The sequence below is a fragment of the Mus caroli genome, unplaced genomic scaffold, assembly GCF_978045245.1.
Source record: "Mus caroli unplaced genomic scaffold, Mus_caroli_1 scaffold_16, whole genome shotgun sequence".
Lineage (NCBI taxonomy): Eukaryota > Metazoa > Chordata > Mammalia > Rodentia > Muridae > Mus > Mus caroli.
Genome location: NW_028227271.1, coordinates 22,151,187 through 22,175,767, shown reverse-complemented (window position 1 = coordinate 22,175,767; position 24,581 = coordinate 22,151,187). Strand labels below are relative to the sequence as shown.

Genomic DNA, 24,581 nt, shown 5'->3' with positions numbered 1-24,581 from the left:
AAAAATAATTTAGGGACCACCAGCCTCCTTTTTGAGACCTGGAGTGTGACTTTTATTTTTTATTTATTTATTTATTTTTTTTCGTTTGTTGAGACAGGGTTTCTGTGTAGCTCTGCCTGTCCTGGAATTCATTCTGTAGACCAGGCTGGCCTCGAACTCAGAAATCCACCTGCCTCTGCCTCCCAAGTGCTGGGATTAAAGGTGTGTGCCACCACTGCCCGGCTGAGACTGACAAGACAGTTCATGAGTCTGCTCTTCCTGGTGACCTTGGACAGGTGGATCCTTTCAGTCACTTCCTCTTATTAGGGTTAACGGGGTTAGCCTAGGAAGAGTGGGGAGCAGGGAAGCCATGGCCTTGCAAAGGCCTTTGCAACACCAGCTGCCCATCCGTGGAGTGGGTCTATTGGGTTATTTTTTCTTTGACCATGTATGGTGTTTCCCACTAGGGCAGTCTACTGAAGTTAAACAAGGGCTAAGTGCGCATGCTCAGGTGCTGTTTGCTGGCATGGAGGCTGTTGCTGGGTTGTCTCTGGTCTCCTTGGGACTTCTTCAGCCAGTGGGGACATAACAGATCTCTATGGATCGAAGCGCAGCCCCGGAGTACTGGATGGAGCATGAGAGCAAGCCACAGCTCAGGCTAGGTCTGGACAACTGTTAGACTGGACAGATCTTAGAGACCACAGATACATTTGTCTGCCACAGATGAACATGAGGCATAGAGAGGGGAAGGCCTTAACCAAGGTCTCAATGTCAAAGGTTCAATCCATATCCAGAGGAATTCCAGAGGGGTTTTGTTTTTGTATTTACTTATGTACTTATTATTGTTGTATATGCTATAGAAGGTGCTGCATGTGTAGTAATAGGGCCCATGTATGGAGGTCCGAGGACAACTTTGTGGAAATAGAATCATCATTCCGGATGTAAAGAAGGCTCTAGGGTCTCAGGGTTATCAGCAAGAACCCTGTGGCAGGGCCTCTCTCTGGGCACTCAGTGACCCCAGTGGGTGTTTGTCTGTTTACATGACCTACCCGATCGAACCTTAGTCCTTGTTGATACCCAGGGAGGTGCTGGTGGAACTGTAGGAGAGATGCACCCTCAGCAGGGGGTGGGTTTCCCTGGGGAGAGAAGGAAGGCCTTGAGGAGGCCTCACTGATGCTGGCCTTTACTGCTGGGTGAGGAGCGAGCAAGGAGATCCAGCCTGGAGTAGATGTGAACTGAGAAATGGAGATCGGAAAGGGCCCGAGTAACAGACAGGGTCCAGTGTGATGGTTAGTGTCCTGGGACAAGTTTCAGTTGGGCCTTTCTAAAATGGGGACAAAGAGCTTGGCTGTTAGCCACTGAGGTCGTTGAAAGTCAAGAGCAGCCTGGCTCACAGGAGTCTGGCAAGCCTTGGGAATTTGGCTAAGGCCTGGGGTATCATGAAGGTCCACAGTGCCCCCTGGCGTTCATACTTCTCACCGCAGTACAAACATTTCACAGGAAAAAGGGCAACACTGGACACAGGCCTGTCCCCAGGCTCCCCAGGGCACTCCTTTCAGTGGTGTGACAGGTCCCTGCTGGGTTCTTGGCCTGTTCTATCCAGCACATTTGTACTTTCTTTTTTCTTTTTCTGGGCGTTACTGCCATTATACCCTATTACAATTTTTTTTTTTAATGCCCTTGTTCTGTAGTTCAGACAAGTCCATACTTTGTGACAAGTTTTTCTGCCTTAGCCTCCCAAGTGTTGGGATTATGGGCAAGGCATGTACCTGACAGGACAGATTACATGTGAAGAGCAACCTGGCACAAATTTTGTTTTGAAAGAAAAAAAAAAAAAAACCCTGAGAAGTCAAAGCATACTTTTTTTTTTTTTTTTTTTTTTTGGTTTTTCGAGACAGGGTTTCTCTGTATAGCCCTGGCTGTCCTGGAACTCACTTTGTAGACCAGGCTGGCCTCGAACTCAGACATCCGCCTGCCTCTGCCTCCCGAGTGCTGGTATTAAAGGCGTGCGCCACTATGCCCGGCTCAAAGCATATCTCTTAAATCAAACTTGGGTTTTTGGAGGAAGGCTTAGTGGAGCTCGTAAGAGGCAGCATAAAACGGCTCTGTGGTCCCAGAGCTGCTCAGACAGAGCAGCTGTCAGACACATCAGAAGAGAGCATTGGATTCCAGTACAGATGGCTGTGAGCCACCATGCAGTTGCTAGGAATTGAACTTGGGACCTCTGGAAGAGCAGTGAGTGCTCTTAACTGCTGAGCCATCTCTCCAGCCTCTGGTCTTTGTTTTTTTTTTTTTTTTTTCCTAAAGCTATTTTTTTTTAATTATTTATTATGTGTAAGTACACTGTAGCTGTCTTCAGACACTCCAGAAGAGGGAGTCAGATCTCCTTATGGATGGTTGTAAGCCACCATGTGGTTGCTGGGATTTGAACTCTGGACCTTCGGAAGAGCAGTCAGGTGCTCTTACCCGCTGAGCCATCTCACCAGCCCCCCCCCCTTTTTTTTTTAAGATTTATTTATTTATCATATTTAAGTACACTGTAGCTGTCTTCAGACATTCCAGAAGAGGGCGTCATTACGGATGGTTGTGAGCTACCATGTGGTTGCTGGGATTTGAACTCAGGACCTTTGGAAGAGCAGTCAGTGCTCTTACCCACTGAGCCATCTCACCAGCCCCTGGTCTTAGTTTTATAGAGGCTCTTATGAGTCCTTGTACTCAGTGTTTCTCTATAGTAGACCTAGGCACCGGACACAGACTTCTCACTACACAGCACAGCCTTCCTCACCCAAATTCCTGTTACTTTTTTTTTTGTTTTGTTTTGTTTTGTTTTTTGTTTTTTCGAGGCAGGGTTTCTCTGTGTAGCCTTGGCTGTCCTGGAACTCACTTTGTAGACCAGGCTGGCCTCGAACTCAGAAATCCGCCTGCCTCTGCCTCCCGAGTGCTGGGATTAAAGGCGTGCGCCACCACGCCCGGTCCAAATTCCTGTTACTCTGCAGCATCACCTCCCATCAGTCTCCAGAGCAACTCCTCGGAGCTTATCTCCCTGATTCCCACACCCCTGTGTGGCCCTGCCCCCACACAGCTGTTCAGTCCTCTGTTCAGCCACTGTGCTGTCATCCGGTGTTATCATTTAAGGTTCTCCTGTCGCCTGGGTGTTCCCACAGTATGATTCCTAACTGGACAAGGCCTTGCCTTCTCTACTGGGTGCTGTCCCTGAGCAGAGTCCAGTTCTGCTCTGCAGTGGCTTTCAGGGAAATGGCTAGGGGGTGAAGGGTCCTGGGTCTGGAGTTCAAAGGGGACACTGAGGACGAATGAACTTACCCCAGATTTGGCTAGTCATTTGTCTCAAAACCTAAGAGTGTAAACACCTGGGTTTTTGTTTATTTGTTTGTTTTTGTTTTTTTTCGAGACAGGGTTTCTCTGTATAGCCTGGCTGTCCTAGAACTCACTTTGTAGACCAGGCTGGCTTCGAACTCAGAAATCCGCCTGCCTCTGCCTCCCGAGTGCTGGGATTAAAGGCATGTGACACCACTGCCCGGCAACACATTTTCTGTCATTTTTTTTTTTTCCCTCCAGAAGCAGGTAGTGTTACACCTCAGCACAGGACTGGCTTGTGCACGGCACTGATTTAAGGAAACCTACAGCCAGTGGCGTTGGAGGGCTTACTTTAGTAACCTGAAGTTTACTGAGCATGCAGTCTGTGCCAAGCACTGGCTACAGTGGCAATACCCTGCAAGGCGGGTAGCCTGGGCGGCTGGTTATCAGTAGGGATCTCAAAAAATATCCGCCTAGTGTGTTCTTAGGAACAGGTATGTCAGGCAAAAGCATCTGTACTCTACCTTATAGAAACCAGCACACTGGAAAGGCTCCATGCCTCAGTGATGACGTCTGAGACTATGGCCCAGATTCAAAGACGGCGTGGCCACCTGGATGCTTCTCTGCCTTAGTGTCCTCTTGTGTAATGGGTCCAATCCCTACCCTTGAGCTGTTGTTGGGAAAGAATCAACACAAGCTTGGCCTACTGGATTTTGTATACAGGTGGCTAGGCTGCACACCTGGAGATACCAGGGAAGCCTCCAGAAAACTGACTGGCAGCCACAGTGCTTACTCAGGACAGGGAGGAAACCAGCACGTGCACACACTTGCTACTTTGTGAAATCAGACGCCCCTCATAGGAGGACTATCCCTGGAGGTCAGCTGCGGCTTGCTGACTTCATACTCCCTCCTACGAGGGCTGGGGAGGGGCCACTGGACGCTCTCTAGAGTATTCGCTCTTCCTAGTTAGCTGCATGGAATTCTGCTCTTGTTGCATGTGACCCTGGAGTCTTGAGAGTCTGCAGTCTGGGAAGGATGAAAAGGGGGCTCCCTGTCTATGCTGTGAGGGGAAAGCATGCCGGGAGGTGTGGCTGCCTAGGGCTATTGCACTCCTTTCTGTAACACCGATGGCTCTATGAGCAGCCTAATAATAATGAACTCAATCTCCAGGGTGACCTTTGGTAGAATGGAATTTTAGTTTGTCATTGGGACCTTATAAGGAGGGGTCTAGACATTGCTTGGTCTCCCTCAGGTGAAAATTCTTGCAGCATCTCCTATGGGTCCTAATGATCCTGGAGGACCATCTTAGAATAGAAGCTATTCTATTACCAGTTGCAAGCCAAACTAGGGCAACAGGTACGCCTAATGGTGATCCTCCTGCCTTCTGCCCAGTACAGCAGTATTCCCGCTGGGCCCTCTCTCTATCTTTACAGACCAATGGTGAAAACCACAGAACTTTCTTTACCACCCTCGCTCATCCACAAGCTTTTCAACTAAGCAAAGGCAGCACGGTTAACCTCAGCGGGAGACAAATGGGGAAGCCAGGGGCTGCGTCCTACCAAGATTCAAGCAACCCACCACAGCAGCAGGCAGACGTGAGTTTAATGCATTAGAAAAACACCAATGAAAAGCAGCGAACACCTCCGTATTAGACATTAGTTTGACTTCAAGGAAGTCATGAAGGAATCTCAAAGAAACCTTTCAGTCTAGGAGAGGACAAGGGTCTCATGCCTCCACCTCCCTTGTCCCTTGACCAACTGACCTGTCCACTATGTGGCATGAACCACATGACTCCTTTTCCTCTGAGCTTGCTTGTACATGCCTGGGTGGAGTCAGCTGAGCATGAACAGCACGCTCCTGAGATACCGGGACAGAGAAATGTGAAGGTGGGGTTCCTGGCCTGGGGTTCTGGTGACAATGGAACTTGCATAGGGGAAGGAGACCAGAGAGACTGTCCAGTCTTCCCGTCTCTCTGCTAGCCATGGCCACAAACGTTGGCATGGATGGCTGCTAGACATGACAGGAGATAATTCAAGCAATTAAGTGACTAAAATCCTCAGGCAAACGTCTCAGAATACCATGGTTACTGCTGAGGAGAAAACCAGAGGATGGCCATGTGAGAGCACCCTCAGGACAGAGCTCTGGGCAGAGATGCTACCAGCTGGGGCCAGGCAAAGGAAATTGATGGCTTCCAGCCACCTCTGCCTTCCCAGATACCAAACTTTAAACACTGAACCTTCTGCTCTATTCTGCCAAACAGACCAACACGAAACAGTCTCTGTTGGTTTCTTTCCACTCTACATTGTGACAGCCACGTACACCTGTACACTGTTGAGTCCTGAGACCTTCGACTGTGACCTTCAAGTTCCCAACCACCACTTGACATCCTAGGTGAACATAGCTCTGGTCAGACAACAGGTCAGCTCTGAGGCAGAGATCTCCATGATGCCTACTGCTATGGCTAGTGGCAAAGCCTGCAGGGTAGGGGCAAGTGAGTGAGCTCAAGTTTCAGAAGAGGCAGGAAGCCATGGTGTGTGTGTGGGGGCTCCCCATGGATGTGGAGCGGAGTCTCAGGTGCCTGCTCTGAGCTCCCTTCTCCATATCCAGTTCCCCACATTAGCTAGTAGAAGGCTGACACCACAGAAGGGAACCTTAAGGTCCCTCTGGAATCTGGAGTCTAGATCATAGACTTCTAGGCTATTCCTGCCCATGAAATCCTAGCAGCATATCATTAGGAAAACGCCCACTCACACCCCAACCACACCCCATAAGGTCAGAATGACAATGGAGACATATTAAGAATAATGTGAAAGTCCCTACTGGAGACAACTCCAAATTTTCTTCCCACCATGAATCTATATCATTATGGTATTTTCTACATCAGAGACTTGTTTTGGGAGAACAATCATGTCCCCCTAGTCCCTAGCTGACAAACCCATAAGGGTTTGAGAGGCTGGCTCTATTGACTATAAATAACTAATTCTCAGACAGAAGGCCTGTGTCTCTGCTGCTGCAGCCTAGACCTTTATTAAAGGTGACAGGTCAAGCTATGCTGAGGAAGAGCAGCTTAGGGGTGGGCATCGAGGGTTGGCACTCAGATAGGAGGAGGAGGAGGAGGAATGGCTTTCTCCTGTTTTCTCTGGCCTCACACCTGCTGCCAGTCTCCTTTGATCCTGATGCTGCGGCTGCTCCGGCTGGGTGGTGACGAGTGGCCTTGTCTCGGGAGGAGGGGTAAACTTGTGATTAAAGAGTTCACTTAGGTTGAGTGAGGAGCCTCCAGCTGGCCCCCATGTACTCCAAGTCCTTTGGTTCAGTTACTGCTAGAAGGTGACTGCTCCAGGGGAATGGACAGTATAAAACTCACCTGGGTGCCACCGGGTGGCAACCTGGGTGGAATGTGGGTGTTCTCTGGAAAGAGGGTCCGAGACGGGGTTCTCCCAGACTGTGACTTTTGCTTTCTCTTTAAACAAGCACCCTCTCTCTCCAGTGTGGAGGACGCTTAGGCAACAGCGTCAAAAGTGAACTCACAGACAAGACAGCCTTAATAAATTAGTATAATACTATTAGAAGGGATGGCATTCGATCTTTCTCAGGAGCATTGTCCTACATGCAGCCTGAAGAACTCCTTCCCTGGGAAATTTAAAAAGCCGTCCCTGTTAGCTCTGATGTAAAATTATAAAATAGAAATCTGGTAGGGTTTGTTTTGTTTAAAAAGGAAAAGCCCTGTCGAGGTGGGCGGTCCCGTGCAGTCCTGTTAGCTTTGGCCATTGGGTCTGCCCACAGAGTTCCCTCCTGGAGGCTGGATCTGAATGGAGTCCAGGAAGGGCCGAAGTGCTTGTCCAAAGGGCCTGTGGAGAAACAGACATGAGCTGTGAGGGGTCTGAAGTGCAGCTTACCCACAGATAGAATGGAGTCACTGATGCTGGTCACAGCAGGACCACCCATACTGGCTTTCTTTTATCTTTTGAGAATCTCTCTTCACACAGTCTTGTTATGTAGACCAGGCTGGACTCAAACATCACAGAAATCTGCCTATCTCTCTGCCTTCCAAGTGCTGGAATTAAAGGCTTGGACCACCACAGTATATATAACAAATATAAGGTCTTTGAGTATTTCATACAATGTGTTTTGATCCTATTAATCCCCTCTCTCAAAGTTTTCAGAGATTCCCCCCACCTCCCTACCTTTGTGTGTCTGCCTTTTCCCCCCCATCAAAGCCATTCTGTACTGCCACACATTCTTGGAAGTGTAGCTTTCCACTGGAGCATGACAGGCATATTAGGAGGTGCAGACCTGGAGAAGACTGACCTTCCCTCTCCCAGCAGCTAACAATTGCCAACAGCTCCTTACGGAGGGGTGGGATTTCAGGTCCAACTCCTCTGTCCACACTGGGCTTGGGTCTGCACAAGTCCGGTGCATGCAGTCACAGCTCCTATGAGTGCCTATGCTCTGTTGCCTTGCTGTACCCAGAAGACACTGCTTCCGGGTAAGCTGTCCACTGCCTCTGGCTCTTCAACTCTTTCTATCCTATCTTCTGCAATGGCTCCTGTTCCATTTAGGGCTGAGGATTCCCCAGTTTCTTACTTGGCCTGTTGTGAGTTTCTTCTTGCTAATCAGCATCTACTACCACAGTTTAGATGGCTTTCGTAAGAGGGTTATGGTTTGGTAAGTGTTCCCTAGCCAAGGTCCACGTGTTAAATACTGGTTCTCCGCCAGTGAAACATTTTAAGGGGTGGGGCCTGTTGTGTCACTGACTACATGCCCTTGAAGGAAAATGGAAACTTAGTCCTTTTCCTCCTCTTTGCAGCTCTACTCTACCATGTGCTCCCACCATGAGTTTCTTTATCACAAGTTCAAAGGTAACAGTGTTACCATGGTGACCATGGACTGCCAATGTAAAGTCTTCCTCTTTATTAGCTGAGTATCTAAGGTTTGTGCTCCAGGAGCAGAAAGCTCACTAGCCATCTTCCAAGTAGCTCGCCGTAGGGATTTACTCCCAGGCCCCCTACTCTGTGTGGCCCTACCATCTTATCACTGACCCTGCAAGGCCTGCTGAGCTGTCGTTGAACAGGCTGGCCGTCCAGAGGGGACTAGAGCTTTCTGTACAGACTGCTGTACTTGTATCCTTAGATGAAGGGATAGCTTTAAGACATGTCTCATGTAGTCGAGGCTGGCCCTGAATTCCTGATCCTCCTGTCTCTACTTACCAAGCGCTGGGATTTCAGGCATGTACCAAAACACCCAGCTTCTAACAATTCTTTTGAAGAAGATACAAGCTGAGGAGAGAGGAGGACGCTAGGCATAAAGCCGAAGGAATCAGGATGATAAGCTGGGAGTGGGTATATTTCAAAATTAAGATTCTTCCAGTAGCCGGACATGGTGGCGCACGCCTTTAATCCCAGCACTTGGGAGGCAGAGGCAGGCGGATTTCTGAGTTCAAGGCCAGCCTAGTCTACAGAGTGAGTTCCAGGACAGCCAGGGCTACACAGAGAAACCCTGTCTCAGAAAAAAAAAAAACAAAAAAACAAGCAAACAAACAAAAAGATTCTTCCAGAAAACATACTCTTCTTTTTTTTTTTTTTTTTTTTTTTTGGTTTTTCGAGACAGGGTTTCTCTGTGTAGCTCTAGCTATCCTGGAACTCACTCTGTAGACTAGGCTGGCCTCGAACTCAGAAATCCGCCTGCCTCTGCCTCCCGAGTGCTGGGATTAAAGGCGTGCGCCACCACGCCCAGCTGAAAACATACTCTTCTATTCAGAGTAATTGGTCATGCGAAGTGGCCAAGTGTTGATGTCATTTTTCTAGAGGGCACTTGGTTTGTCCCTGTAATAATAACTAGCTGGAAAAACACTGTAAAGATGGAGTTTGGAGAGTTCAAGATTACCGTGCCCTTAGGTCTTAATCCTGGCACTCAGGAGGCTGATATCTGTGCATCTGAGGTCAGGATAGTCTCTGGAGTGAGCTCTAGGCTAGTCCAGCTACATAGTGAAATCCTGTCTCAAAAAGTGCCCACAAAAGATAAAGTGGCTCACGACACACTCTGGGAACAGGCTTTATGCTCAGCACACCCCAGCCCCCCTTTTCCTTACTGAACATGTAGCCTAGCCTAGCCTCAAGCTCACTGTGTAGCTCAGACTGATGCTGTCTTAAATCACTGTCATGCTGTTTGCCTCAGCCTCACAAGTGCTAGGACACCACTGTGCCGAGCTGATACTGCCATATTTAAATCACCCCTAAGATCAAGGAAATAAAGTACTCCAAGTGCTAAATCAACTCCCACTCAGACAAGCCCAGAGACTGCACCCACTAACAAGAAAAGCCTTTGGCTCCTCCATGGTGCTCAGTCTCATGACCTAGATCTGGAGGCAGGGTTTTGAACATCTATCAGGTAGAAGACAGTCTGAGGCCTCGGAGACCCAGCTCTTGAACAGCCCTGTTTTCTATGTAGCTTTTTGTTTTGTTTTGAAATGAGGAGTTTATCTGTCAGGACCCCTGTTGGTCAGGATCCCACCCAATTAATTCAGTTGAAGCCAGAGGTGTTACAAGTGTTACATTTCCTAGGGTGAGCAGAGGCAGCTTGATAGAATCAGAAAAGGGAGTATGTGTCCTTTCTTGAGATGTCACCTGGGAGATGGCCCACAGGCCCTTCCCAAGGTTGGACCCATCAGGGGCAGAGGAAACCTCTGTTGAGGGCTTTCCTTGAACTGTGAATGCAAGGACACGAAGACTCTGGTCTTTTGAGGGCATCAGAGCTCAGGATGTAGATGACTGAGCCAAGTCACAGTTCGGAACTGGGTTGTCCTGTTATTCTGGATTCTGCCACCTCCCAAAGCCTAAACTATAGATAAGCACTTTTGGGAAATGGCTTTGTGTATTAGATACTGGGGTTTTATGTAAATATCAAAACTAGTGTCAAGTAGGTTTCTAAATTCTGTGGTGGCACTTAAACCCAGCTCCAAGGAGGCCGAAGGTCAGACTAGTGTACACTGGTAGTTGGGAACAATGGTGGCCTTCTGTGGTGGAATCTGCCACCAGACAGGTCCTACTGGTTGTGAGGATTCGGCTGCCCTAGGGAAGGGGCACTAAGTTTGAGGGTTTCCTGTCTTTCCTTTTATTTCTGAGGCAGGGTCCCACAGAGCCCAGGCTCTTCTCAGGAAGTCCAGTAGGGAGCTGAGGCTGGTCTGATCCTCCTGACTGCCTCAGATGGGGGATTTTTCCGAGTTCGCAGGAGTAGAAACAGAGTGGTTACACTCACGTGGAGAGAACTTCTGAGGGCAGGTCGGTGATGTAAGAAGGGATCTTCCGCCCAGTCAGGAACTGCGCCACTTCATTGCTAAAGGTGTTACAGTTGTGTTCAAAGAGGTTGTAGGCTTCTCCTCTGTACATGGAGAGAGGTTTGGAGAGCAGATGAGAGGGCCAGCAGCATCTATGTGGCGTGACTGTGACTGTTGAGTGGGAAGGTGGGCAGAGCCTTATGTGAGGACTATGACCAGTCCTCTCACACCCTCCAGAAGGACTGCTGTCTGCAGATCTGAAACTCTGAGCAGTGACTTACAAGGGAAAGATGAACCAGAAACACACGGTTTCTACACAATTCCAGAATCTACACTCACATCGGGACTAGGATCAGAGATGAACTCTTAATAAAGTTGTCTAGTTTTTAAAACAATTATTTCCTTATTTTATGCAGATGAGCATGTATAAATGTATGTATGTGTACCATGTTGGTGCCTACAGACTGTGAAAGCCAGAAGACTGTAACTCCTGTCACTGGAGTTATAGGCTGTGGTGTTTCTCCATGTGAGTCCAGGGAACTGATCCCCGGCCTTATCCTCTAAGAATCTCTCAACAAATGTTCTTATTCTCTAATCCATCCCTCAAGCCCCTCCTTGATCTTTTTTTAAAACATTCATTTTGTGTGTATGTGTGTGGGGACAATGTTGGAGAGCAGGTCCTCTCTTTCTAGTGTGGGCCTTGGGGTTCACACTCAGGCTGGCTGTTGCGCCCTATGGCAAATACCTGTGCCAATGGGTCATCTTACCAGGCTTTGACTTTTTTTTTCTTTTGAGACAGAGTCTCTATAGTGCAAGTAGGCCTTTCATTCCAAATGTAGCCAGGAATGACTTCAAACTTCTAATGTTCCTGCCTCCACTTCTGGAGTGTAGGGATTAAAATCATGTGCCAACATATCAGTTTAGGTTTCTGTGGTGTGGGCGGATTGAACCCAAAGCTTTGGGCATGATGGGAAAAGCACCCTGCCAAATAAAACTGCATCCCCAGCCTGACTCAAGCTTCTCAACATCTATTAATTCAAGTTGGTATTTCATCTCTCTCCTACCACAAACCCTGTTTTCCAGTAGGAGAAACACTTGCCCGAGGCGGCGGAAGACACACTCACTGATTCTCATCAGCAGGAGTGAGAAGCCTAGCTTCTTTTGAGGCTTCAGCAGAAAGCATGCTGGGATGCAATGCTGGCTGTTGGCGAGACTCAGGCTCTTTCTATAGCATAGTAACTTTCTCTTCATGATGAGAGGAGACACCGATCGGGCTGGAGCTGAGGGGCAGGGATGGCCAAGTTGGCCCTGCCTTCTAGGGTTTGACTGCCTAGTGGAGCACACAAGCAGCCACCACGCAGTCCTTACTCACCGGAACAGAGACTCCCCCAGGGAGGACAGGTACTCCAGAAAGATTTCTTCTGTGACCTCCGTGTTCCCCACATCAACCACAGAGTCTGGGGGCCCAAGCAATGTTCCTCCCTGAAAGAGTCAACCCAAGAGAATCACTAAGTCACCATCTTGATCCTTTGTTTGTTTGTTTTGCTTTTTTGCTTTTTCTTGGCTGTTCAGGGGATGAAGCCCAGGGCCTTAAGCACACTAGGCAAGTGCTCTAGTGCTGAGACCCCAACATCTTGTTAACATTTTAACATTTTGCAGAGGGATCTTGTGAACTGCAGGCTACATTCCCCATCTGTTAAATTATTTTTAGATAAGTTTTCACTGTACAGCCCTGGCTGGCCTTGGACTCACAGATCCACCTACCAGTATATCCTAAGTGCTTGGATTAGAGATATGTACCACTGCGACAGGCTTAAAAACAATTATTTTATTGTGACTTCCTTCATAAAACTACACTGTCCCATCAGCTTCATCTTTAACTGCTGGGACACTCCTGTCACAGGTAGAGGCTATCTCCTGTTTGTATCAAGGTAAGAGTGAAAACTTGGGCTTCCAGTTCCTGTGCAGGTCTCCTGCACTGTGTGTTCACTCTCTTGTTAAAATGACAGAAACCTAGCTGAGTGTGCTGGCGCAGGCCTTTAATCCTAGCACTCGGGAAGCAGAGGCAGGCTGATCTCTGTGAGTTTGAGGCCAGCCTTGTTTACATTGTGAGCTCTATGACAGCCAGGGCTACACAGAGAAACCCTGTCTCGAAAAATACAAACAACAAAAAGACAGAAATCTGGAACCTTTGGTCTCCCTTTGTCCCCAGTAGATGACCACAAGGGCAGAACATGGCAGCTGGGCTGTGACAGGAGAGCAAAGCAGTGGGAGCAGGAGCCAAAGGGCAAGCAATTGGCTATCAAGGAGGGCAGACCTAGGAAAGCCATGGACTGACAGCCCTGAGCACTTTCCTTGAGGCTGACATTGCTCTAGGCATTGGGGAAGGCCTGGTGAGCAGGAGCAGTAATTATGATAACTGTGACAGCCAGAGGAAAATTATCTAATGTTCCAAAGAACAAGAGGGCACTATTGCAACTCCTGTTGTTCACCCACATGACAAATACGTGGAGAACTTATATGCTACATCTTAGCTGGACAATGGGAGTATAATGTATACAAAACACAAGATTTCTGTCCTCATGAAACTTAAGTTTATTAGGGAAGGTAGGTAAAAATTGTATACTCCAGTGGATCATGACAAGCAGAGATAAGGGCCATGCTGGAAAAAACACAGAATTTTTTGGTCCCTGTGGCAGGGGAGGGCCAGGCTGAGATCTGTCTGAGGGAACTGACACCCACTTAGACCTGAAGGACAGAGAGGCACATTCAGTTGAACAATCAGAGAGCTATCCTGAGGCTGGAGTCTTGGATTAAATGGCCAAGCAGGAAGAGGGCAGAGATCAGAAGATACAACCTGAAGAGGATGGCTAAAGAGGGATCCAGAGACAGGATCAGAGGGGTCATGGGAGGCCTTTGCTGAACCTTCTGGCTAAGCTGGGGACACTGTGAAAACTGAAATTCCCTAAAAACAAAAAACAAAACAAAACAACAACAAAAACCCAGCATCTAAAACTCATCATGTAGGCAACAGTGGTATACGAGTCCCAGCACTCAGGAGACAGAGGCTGGTGGATCTTTGTGAGTTCAAGGCCAGCCTGGTCTACCTAGAGTTTTAGGATAGCCAGGGCTACATAGTCCCAGCACTATGGTGATGAAGAGGGGACGCTCAGAAGCTCACAGTCACCCATGGCTACATGGTGAGTTGAATGTAGTGTGGTGGTGCATATCTTTATTTTTATTTTTTATTTTTTTTGGTTTTTTGAGACAGGGTTTCTCTGTATAGCCCTGGCTGTCCTGTCCTGGAACTCACTCTGTAGACCAGGCTGGCCTCGAACTCAGAAATCCACCTGCCTCTGCCTCCCGAGTGCTGGGATTAAAGGCGTGCGCCACCACGCCCGGCTGGTGCATATCTTTAATTGGGAGTCAGAGGCAAGGGGATCTCAGAGACTACATCTTAAAAAAAAATTCTGCTGTTGGGAGGCAGAGGCAGGGGGATTTCTGAGTTTGAGGCCAGCCTGGTCCACAAAGTGAGTTCCAGGACAGCCAGGGCTATTCAGAGAAACCCTGTCTCAAAAAAAAAAAAAAAAAAAAAAAAAAAAAATTCTGTCTTCAACATGGAAGACAGAGGAAGAACAGGCTAGTTTCATAGGTCCAGTCCAGGCAGGAAGTGCTCAGGACTGCAGTGAAAGCTCTTGGAAAATAGGAAGAGATGAAGAGAGACAGACTGATTGACTTAAGAACTGACCAGGCTTTTGGGGGTGCAAACACATCTGTGACCCTAGAACCTGGGAGGTAAAGACAATGGGCATCAGGAGGCTCCAGGTTCTCTTCAGCTGCACAGTGGCTTTGAGGCCAGCTTCAACCATAAGACCTTTAAATTTCAAAAAGTGGACAAAAAAAGAAGTGATGCTGCTTAATGAAAGACTTTTAGGGTAGCCAGTGAGAAAATTAAGAATGACTTCCTACTTATGATATTAAAATGAACCGACAATCCTGAGAAGGCTCTGAGAGAAATGCTCTGAAAAGGACACTGGTATTAGAATCAGAAAGGTCACGTGGGAAGAGGAACCCACGGGAGCAGGCTGCCTGGAGGAGGGCAACGGAGTGGGTCCGCTGGGAAGGGTGTCATGAATGAGGACTCTCCTTTCTCCTCGTGCTGAGGAGGGAATACAGGGCTTTCATGCCAGGCAAGTGTTCACTGAGGCATACCTCCTTCTACTGAAAGCATTTTAAGGCCATTTTTCTTTCTTTAGCTTAACATGTTTTAAACATACATACATACACACATACATTTATTTATTTACATGCATGCATGCATGCAAAGTGGTCAGAGAATAATAATTTATCAAGGTCACTGTGTGGTTTGAAGGGAACAAATTCAGGTCATCAGACTTGGTGGATAGCAAGTAACTTGCACTTGTTGAACTAGCTCATCTCACCAGCTCTCTCTTTCTCTCTCTCTCTCTCTCACACACACACACACACACATTTGTTCATTTCTTTGTTTTGCTTTTTTGAGGCTAGGTTCTTTGTGTAGGACAGCTTTCTTGGCTGTCCTAGAACTAGCTCTGTAGACCAGGCTGGGCTCGAGCTCACAAGAGATCTGCCTGCCTCTGTGGAAGTAAAGTGCTCAGATTAAAGGTGATGTGCACACACACATACCCCCTCCCCCGCTATATACATTTTGAGTTTAACATTTATTTTTGTGTTTGTTGCTTGCATGTGTATATCTTTGCCCTGTGTGCATGCAGTGCCTGAGGAGGACATTGGATTCCCTGGAACCAGAGTGACAGATGGTTGTTAGCTGCCACGTGGATGCTGGGACTCAAACCTAGTTCCTTTGGCAGAGCAGCCAGGGTTCTTGACTGTTGAATTATGTCCCTCTAAGCCACATTTTTAGGTTTCATCACACTCTCTACTGTGAGCACGGGCATAAGCATGAGCACCAGTCAGAGGAGGAGTTAGTAAGGGATGGTTCTCTCCTGCTGCTGTCTATGTTCTAGAGAGTGAGCTTGGTAGTCAGGCTTGGTGGTTAAGTGCCCCGCCCTGCCCAGCCGCCTCTGAGCCATAGCAGTACTCCTTTTTAGAGAGGGTCTCAGGTAACTCAGGTTAGCCTTGAACTCAATAAGTAGCCAAGAAAGTTGAACTCGCAATCTTCCTGCCTCCTTCCACAACCACTAGGATTATAAAACTTCTTAGCTTAAGTCTTTTTCTTTTCTCACTTTTTTTTTTTTTTTGAGAAAGTGTCTTTCACTATGTAGCTCTGGCTGTTCTGGAACATTCTGAGTAGATCTGGCCAGCCTTCAACTCACAGATTCATCTGTTGCTTCCCAAGTGCTGGGATTCAAGGCATGTGTAGTGTACCACCACACCTGGCTTAAATGCTAATATGAGGAACTGCCACAGGCCAGAGGTACATGCTAGAAGTTGAACTTCTCAGGCAATAGCCCTCCCTCCCACATCTGCATGCCAGGGGAAGCCACTCACCGGGGTACAGCTGGAAATACCGCTGCTGCCGAAGAAGAACTCATCCTTGTGTACAACTATAGAGGTGTGCCTGCCACAGAGAGGACAATGAGCCAGGGACTTACAGCCTCTCCAAGAAAAGCAAGTATCAGACTACAGAGAGAATGTCTGCCCCAAGATGGCAGGCACCATGGTAGCCAATTTTATATTAGCCAGATAAAGACATGCAAGACATTCTCAGTGTGGGCTGGCTGATCTAGGACTGTCCCCACCCTCATACCAAAGCCACAGATGCACGTCCCTTGTCTAAAATGGAATTTAGGCCATACATGGAACTCACATACACCTTTTAAGTGTCTTTAAAGATGACATACACTATCTAACATGATGTAAATGCCATTGCGCTCCACCGTTCAGGGAACAGTGATAGGGAATATGCATGCTCAGGACAAACACTTTTCAAAGCATCGTCCTTCCTTCTTTTCTTTCCTCTCTTTCTCAGAGTCTGAGAAAGCCTTGGCAAGACCGGAGCTCCCTGTGTAGAAAAGAATGGCCTTGGGGCTAGAGAGATTGTAACTTGAATATCAGGGGATCTGACATTCTCTTCTGACCTCCTGAGCACAAAGCACATATAGAGTAAAGACACACATACATACACATAAAAGTAAAACTTGGGGTGCTGATAGTGGCATATACCTTTAATCCCAGAATGCAGAACTCAGTATTTGGGGCTGGAGAGATGGCTCAGCAGTTAAGAGCACTGGCTGCTCTTCCAGAGGTCCTGAGTTTGATTCCCAGCAACCACATAGTGGCTCACAACCATCTGTAATGGGATCTGATTCCCTCTTCTGCTGTGTCTGAAGACAGTTACAGGGTACTCATATAAATAAAAATAAATAAATCGTAAAAAATAAAAACAACAAAAAAAACCCTTTCTTTAAGAAAAAAAAAAAAAGAAGAAGAAGAAGAAGAACTCAGTACTCAGGAGGCAGAGGCAAGCAGATCTCTTTAAGTTTGAGGATAGCCTGGTCTAACAGACTGAGTTCCAGGATAGTCAGGGCTACACAGAGAAACCCTGCTTGAAAACTAACCACCCCACCTCATCCCAAGGAAAAAAACCTTTAAAAAAAACAGGCTATGGGAAATTGTGAACAAAGAGCCAGGCCTCAAGCCTGGAGCTGCAGAGCCAATGAACTGGGGAGTGAGCAGCTTTGCTCCCAGAGCAGTCAATGAGGAGCCCACCACACTTACCAGATGCCTTCCAGTTGTTTCCCTGTGGAGAAAAGGAGAGAGTTAGCCATTCAGGACTAGACCGAGTGCCTTCTCAGGCTGAGTAAATGTAGAACTCACTCACACCAGGAGACAACTGTGAAAACCTCCTGGAAGACTTTCTAGAACTCAGCTCTCCTCTATGGCAGTCAGTCAGTCAGTCAGTCCTCAGGGGGTGACACTGTGGTCAGGAAGCTCAGAAAACACTCTGCTTTATCAGAGAGCAACATAAACACACTGTCCTGTTTGTCTGTTCTTGCTTCCCATCGGGGGCTAAGTCAACTATGTCTTTTCAACCTCTCTGTGTCATCTACAGCAAACCCAGAGTAAATCTGGAAGATGTTCCCCACTTCTTCACTAAGGTGCAATTCTTCAGAAAGAATGGAGCCAAGCTAAATGCTCTGCCTTTTCCAAAGGCAATGATTGCGTATTTGGTGTCAGGGGAATGGATCCGGGTATATAAACATGGCTAACCATGTGCTCCCCCACTGCCTATCTATTCCTTTACCTACCAGCAACCTTAGGTGTCAAAATGCAAACACAGGCTACCCTACCTTCAGAAGCTCAAAGTCAAGTGGAAAAGAGACACACATAAATACTTAAGTAAAACACCGTGCTGATAAGCACTGGAACAATGGTAAAGACAGGGTGCTATGTTAATAAAGATAAAGAACTACCTTCATGAGCCTGAATTCAACCAATGAAGGAGCGTGCAGGGGCAAAGCTGGGCGTATCTGCCATAGAGAACAGTCTGCTCAAAAACGTGAAGACTGCGGTTCTGCAGGGCAGAGGGCAAGTGTGCTGATGAAACAATGAGCAGCCAGCAGGCCTGGGGCAGGCAGGGTGGCCTGGCCTTGGTAGGAGAGTACTCTAGTCAGACCCACTTTTTTAAAAAAAATAAAAATTAAAAAATTATTTCTATTTGTTTATGTACATTGGTGTTCTACCTGCACATATGCCTGTATGAGGGCATCAGGTCCCCTGGAACTGGAATTACAGACAGTTGTGAGCTGCCATGTGGGTGCTGGGAATTGAACTTGGGTACTTTGGAAGAATAACCAGTTCTCCTAAACAATAAACCTCTCTCCAGCCCTTACAAATTGTACAAATATGTACAATTGCACGATATACATATGGAGGTCAGAGGATAGTTTGCAGGAGCCAATTCTCTGCTTTCACTATAAGCTCTGGACATCAAATTCAGGTTACCAAGCTTGCCACCAGTTACCTCTACCCACTGAGCTGCCTTTTGACACAAACAAATGACTAGCATTCTATTTTATCTGACTGTAGTGCTGGAGAACAAGTCTAGGGCCCTGTGCATGCTGGCAACCAAGCACTCTAGCACGGAGCCACATGGTTACATTCTGAGCCCTGTACAGCTCAGGCTGGCCTTAAACACAAAGCAATCCTCCTAGCTCAGATTCTCCATGTACCACCTAACCTACACTTCCACATGTGTGTGCATGTGCGTGTTCATATGTGTGTGTTCACATGTGTGGAGGCCAGAGGTTGACATTAGGTATCTTACTGAATCATCCTCCCTCTTGTTTTCGGCACCACATCTCATACTGAGCCTGGCATCCCTGATTCAGATAGCCTGGCTAGTCAGAAAGCCCCAGGAATCTTCCTGGCTCCACTTCTCCAATGCTGGGGTTATAAGTGTATAGCACACTTGGCACTTGCTGCTCTTCCAGAGGAAGTTTGTTTCCCAGCACTGACACGGGGGTGGGTGGAGTGGGGTGGGCTCAGAATCACCTGTAACTCTAGCTCAAGGGGTCCAAATGCCCTTTTCTGGTCTCCAAGCACCTGTACATACCCACAACACAGATGTATCACTTACATATAAGTAAACATTACATTTAAAAAAAGATGCTGTGGTAAGGATCAGCAATATGACTCAGTAGGTAAAAGCAGGTGACAGACACATGCCTGATGATGACCTGGAGTCAATTCTTGGGTCCCACATGGTAGAAGAACCAACTCCTGAAAGTTGTCTTCTGACCCTTCACATGCATGTATAGTACTTACATGCACACTAAACTTACAGAAGAAAAAAAGGCTGGGCGGTGGTGGCGCACACCTTTAATCCCAGCACTTGGGAGGCAGAGGCAGAGGCAGAGGCAGAGGCAGAGGCAGAGGCAGAGGCAGGCAGATTTCTGAGTTCGAGGCCAGCCTGGTCTACAAAGTGAGTTCCAGGACAGCCAGGGCTATACAGAGAAACCCTGTCTCGAAAAACCAAAATAAATAAATAAATAAATTAATTAATTAATTAAAAAGAAGAAGAAGAAGAAGAAAAAAGATGTGTGGTAATATGGGTATAGTGTAGTGGCCCCATGCTTATAATCCAGCATTTGGGAGCCAGAGGCAGGAAGGTCAAAAGTCCAAAGCCATCCTCATCTACATAGTGACTTTGAGGTCAGCTTGGGCTGTAAAATGCTGTGAGAGATGTAGAGAGGATGAATTGGAGAGAAGAGTTAAAGAGTAGATTAGAGGTCATGATTAAACCTACTGCAGACAATATACACACAGCACACAGAAGGAGACAATTTACACACAACACACAGGGCAGGCAAAGAGAAATACACACAGCACACAGAAGGACAGGCAAGGAGACAAGTCACACACAACACACAGGACAGGCAAAGAGAAATACACACAGCACACAGAAGGACAGGCAAGGAGACAATTCATACACAACACACAGGGCAGGCAAAGAGAAATACACACAGCACACAGAAGGACAGGCAAGGAGACAATTCATACATAACATGAAGACAGACAGGCAAGGAGACAATACACACAGCACACAGAAGGATGAGCAAGGCAATGAAGGAGGTAGGAACACAGGTGACCTCACCCACTCACCAGAGCTGTCAGTTCCAAGGTTTACAAATTGCTAAGTGTCACCTTCATCTGTTCTAGGTCTTGCTCAGTGTTGCATGGAAGGAGAGCGGCATGCTTATACTTCCCGTGTTATATACCTCTCTGTTTCTCTTTTAAAGACAGTCTTTCTATGTGGCCCTGGCTGTTCTGGAACTCACAGAACTCTGTCTGCCTCTGCCTCCTATGTGCTGGGATTAAAGGCATGTGCCGTCATGCCCTGTTTGTCCTTTACATCTAAACATTTTCATTTGTACTAGGGGATAAACAGAGACTTGTACATGCTAAGCGGGTACTCTATCACTGAACTATACTCAAAGGTCTAGATCTTTTTTTTTTTTTCTTTTCTGAGAAAAGGTCATGCATTCTAGGCTGGTCTCTAACTTACTATGCAGCAAAGGCTGACCTTGAATTCAGATCTTCTTGCCTCTCACCTCCATCTGCTGGGATTAAAGACATCTATCACCATGCTTGGTTTAGATGATGCTAGGGATCAAGCCCACTAGATTAATGTGGGGTTTGTGCACACCAGATAAGCACTCTGCCAATGGGGCCACATCCCGGACCCATTCTCACATATTTTATATGTTAAATAGTTCACATTTATTATCATTTTATGAAGATGATGAAGACCTGTATTTTGTCTCGTATAAAAAGACAAGGCAAGATGTGAAGATGGGTTCACTGGAGATGCCCAGGTAGAGATGTAAAGTTTGCTGTGTCGGAGCTTCTTCTTGGGGAGATAAGGAGTAAGACTATGGCCTTGGCAAGATCAAAGGCATGGGAGAGCAGGCTTAACTGCATCTTAATTTTGGGTGCAAGATTAGGATGGGAAGAGGTGAGGTGGGGGTGGTAATAGGAGCTATGAAAGTAGGGCACAAAGCCATTTGGGGACATGAATTAGACCCAATGGATATTAGCACAGCATAGAGCGGATTATTTCCCACTGGGATTTCCTCAGCAAGCTGGAGGGAGAGTGGGTAGTCACATGGCAGTGTGTCTCTAAACTTACTGGCACACCCAATGCATTCATTCTGAGGTCTATGGATTATGGATACAGAAAACAAACAGGAGGTGTGGATGTCAGCTCTATTATGGATGATAGGAAGTGCAGGACAAGGTATGCTACTATCTGCCTTCGTTGCACAGAGTTAAGAGGCACATAAAAGTCTTGGAGTGAGCACACCCCTGCTCCTTATCCACAAAGCTGGATAAACATATAAACACACAGGCTCGATCAGCTCTGGTACGCTCTACTAATGCCTATTACTAAGAATTAAGTGGTTGGCAGTGATGGGACTCCAGAGACACCTCTTTGCAGGTGGCATTTGGTCTCCCTTTGGCAGGGAGAAGAAACACATTAGCTCTTTGGTATAGATCAAGTGCGGTTCTGGTTCACTCCACACAACCCTCCCCTAGCAGCAAAGTAGTTTACCTGGCACTTCACCAACAGTAAGCGAGGCTTAAGTGTTACCTGGAAGCGTCTGTTTACTCTCTGGGAAAAGTAGAAGCAGCACTTGTGTCATGTACGTAGTACCAGCCCTCTGCAGTCAATAGTGTAAGATGCCCACCAGCAGAAGGGCTTCCCCTTATTGTCTGTGGGGAGAGAAGAGGTGCCAGAAACCATGAAGAAGCTGGGAGTGAAGCTCAGCGGTAGAGTGTTTGCCTTAGACCATGCACACGAAACCGAGTTCTAACCCAAGCACCCAAGCACAAAGTCATAAAAAAAAAATTTAAAGGCAGGCTTAAAACTATTTAAGCATGTAGTATTCTTTATAGAGTCAGTACCGGACTGTTTTTTTCCCTAGTGTAAAAATAACTATAGTCAGATGTGGTAATACATGGAGGGCTGAGGCAGGAGAATTGCTGCGGACCAGCCTGAGGTAGAGAGTGAGATTTTGTAGTGGGATGGTGGAGGAACACAAACAAGAATAAGAGGATGATGGCACATGCCTAGTCTCTGCACTAACAGACAGAGGCTGAAAACCAGCCCAAGCCCATAAAACTCTGCCTCAGACAACAACAACAACAACAACAACAGCAGCAGCAGCAGCAGCAGCAAAACCTTAGGGGCTGAAGAGATGGCTCAGTGGTTAAAGGCACTGGCTGCTCTTCCGGAGCACCTGGGTTCTATTCCCAGCACCCACGTGGTGGCTCACAACCACTTGTCACTCCAGTTCTAATGCCCCTTTCTAGCCTCTGAAGCATGCACACAGCGCACAAAACCTCCCACAGACACACCTGCATACACATTAGAAAAAGTGCAGTTACAAACAGGATAATAAACACTTCCAGGAGGATACAGGATGGTATCAGTACAGAAGAGGGGCATGTGAGCAAGACCTGGAGGCAGGGTTTAGGAAAAGGTCTGTAGGAGAACTGACATCAGAACTGAGCTATCAAGGATGGGCAGAAGTTAGGCAGGGCAAGAACTGGACAGAGAAAGTTCCTGGGGAGGTAATAGGGCCCACAGGCTGTGAAGAGAGACCTGAAGGCACTTTGTGCTGCTGGGGTACCAGGCAGCCTTTCCCCCACCGAGGCTCTGCAAGAGGAAAGCCCTAACAGTGCTTGTGCTGGCTAGTTTTATGTCAACTTGACGCAAGCTAGAATCATTGGAGCCTCGAATGAGAAAATGCCTACATAAGATCTGGTTGTCGGAAAACCTGTAAGGTACTTTCTTAATTAGTGATTGATGGGAAAGGGCACAGGCCATTGTGGGTGGGGCCATCCCTGGCCTGGTGGTCCTGGGTTCCATAAGAAAGCAGGCTGAGCAAGTCAAGTGGGGTAAGCCAGTAAGCAGCACCCCTTTATGTCCTTACATCAGCTCGTCCTCCAGGTTCCTGCTTAGTCTGAGTTCCTGCCTTGGCTTTCCTCAATGGATATGCAAGCCAAATAACTCCTTTTCTCCCCCAGCTGCCTTGGTCATGGCAATAGTAACTCTAATTTGAACAGGGCTGCTGCTTCTTTTAAATAATAAAAGTGGGGTTTGTTGTAGAATCTAATGTAGGAAACCTGGTGTCAAGAGTGCTGTGTTAAGTTGGGCATGGTGGCATCCGCCTTTAATCCTAGCACTTGGGAGGCAGAGGCAGGCGGATCTCTGAGTTATGAGGTCTACAAAGTGAGTTCCAGGACAGCCAGGGCTACACAGAGAAACCCTGTCTCAAAAAACCAAAAAAAAAACCAAAAAAAAAAAAAAAAAAGAGTGCTGTGTTAAACATGAGGGGGCAAGGTGAGGCTGCAGACATTAACCAGGAGTTCTCAGAGCCCTGCAAGCCACATTCATTTACATTTTGCAGAAAGATGCAGGGTTACTATTCCTCCATTTCTTCAGTGGATATCAGACAGTTGAGCACACAATGAACAATAAAAATGAAAACAAAGAACAATAGATTACATAAAACATATAAAAAACACCCTCTCTCAGATTTGAATAAATTCTATTTAATTTGCAAGTCTGAGTCACTCCTATGATCAATACTGGGAAGGAGGGTATAGTGCGGTGAGGACCTGGTTCCAGCCCCGCATCACCCATGGGTGCTCACACCCCTTAAGGAGCACTGGCTCTCGACTATTGCTGGGGGTGCTCTGAGGAGCAAGGTTCTCTGCCTCCAGAAGCTCCAGCCTCCTGCTGGAAAGATTCAAGTAAGCTGCTGCTTTGATCTTGGTATGCAACTCTTATATATGTTATATAATTTTATACATACATACACATTACTTTTTAAGAAATTAACACCTAAGAGTACAGTCCCTGGTGCTACTGTTGTAAGAGCTAAGTATAAAGACCCAAATATTCACTAGATTGCATTCTGTCAATATGTACACAGATGTGGGGATTATTTTTTCCCAAACCCAGGGCCTCACGAAAGCTAGGCAAGCACTCTCCCACACAGTTTCCCAAAAACTTTAACCTGAGAACAATTGAATGTGCTTCTAGGGGAAAATAACCATTACACATGCATATAAAACCTCAAGTCAGAAATGAAACACGAAACCCTTGTTAGCCTAGTTCAAAACCACTCTCAGGGCTGGGGCGATGGCTCGGTGGGTAAAGGTGCTTGTCCTGCAAGCCTGAGGCCCTGAGGCCACAGGACAGGAGGTAGAAGCATCCTGAGCTGCGTCATGAGCCCTATCTTTCCCTCACTCTTCCCAAGCCTCCGCTTTTACCTCTACATGCCTTTTCACGAAAAGAGGTCACGAAATTTAAAGAGCAGCTAAAATTATTAAGAGGAAGAGCTGAAGGACAGTTTTAATAGCTAATTATATTAGCCACACAGTGACATGGGGGAAAAAGGTGCAATTAGGCTGTCCACGCAATTAGAATGCTAAGAGTAATCGTGGCTGGTGAGGTACTGCAGAACAGAGTGTCGTGGGAGGCACATGTCCTCAAAATAGG

At 47.1% G+C, this 24,581-nt stretch overlaps 1 protein-coding gene across 3 annotated transcripts in view; it reads right to left on the bottom strand.

Annotated features, from left to right (window-relative positions):
* Positions 1–6,290: 6,290 nt before the first annotated feature.
* The window catches only part of Desi1 (desumoylating isopeptidase 1), a 23,167-nt gene continuing 4,876 nt past the window's right edge, over positions 6,291–24,581 (bottom strand). The window contains exons 1-6 of one of the 3 annotated variants that reach the window (XM_021183234.3): positions 21,663–21,751; positions 17,288–17,309; positions 16,058–16,127; positions 11,940–12,049; positions 10,549–10,671; positions 6,291–7,142 (exon numbers count right to left, since the gene is read on the bottom strand). In XM_021183234.3, coding sequence (XP_021038893.1) covers positions 7,049–7,142; positions 10,549–10,671; positions 11,940–12,049; positions 16,058–16,127; positions 17,288–17,309; positions 21,663–21,714 — 471 coding nt within the window. In that variant the 5' untranslated portion in view covers positions 21,715–21,751 and the 3' untranslated portion in view covers positions 6,291–7,048. Of the gene's footprint in view, positions 7,143–10,548; positions 10,739–11,939; positions 12,050–16,057; positions 16,128–17,287; positions 17,310–21,662; positions 21,752–24,581 lie in introns of those variants that run through there. The other 2 variants (XM_021183233.3, XM_029470068.2) reach the window with 2 other exon arrangements.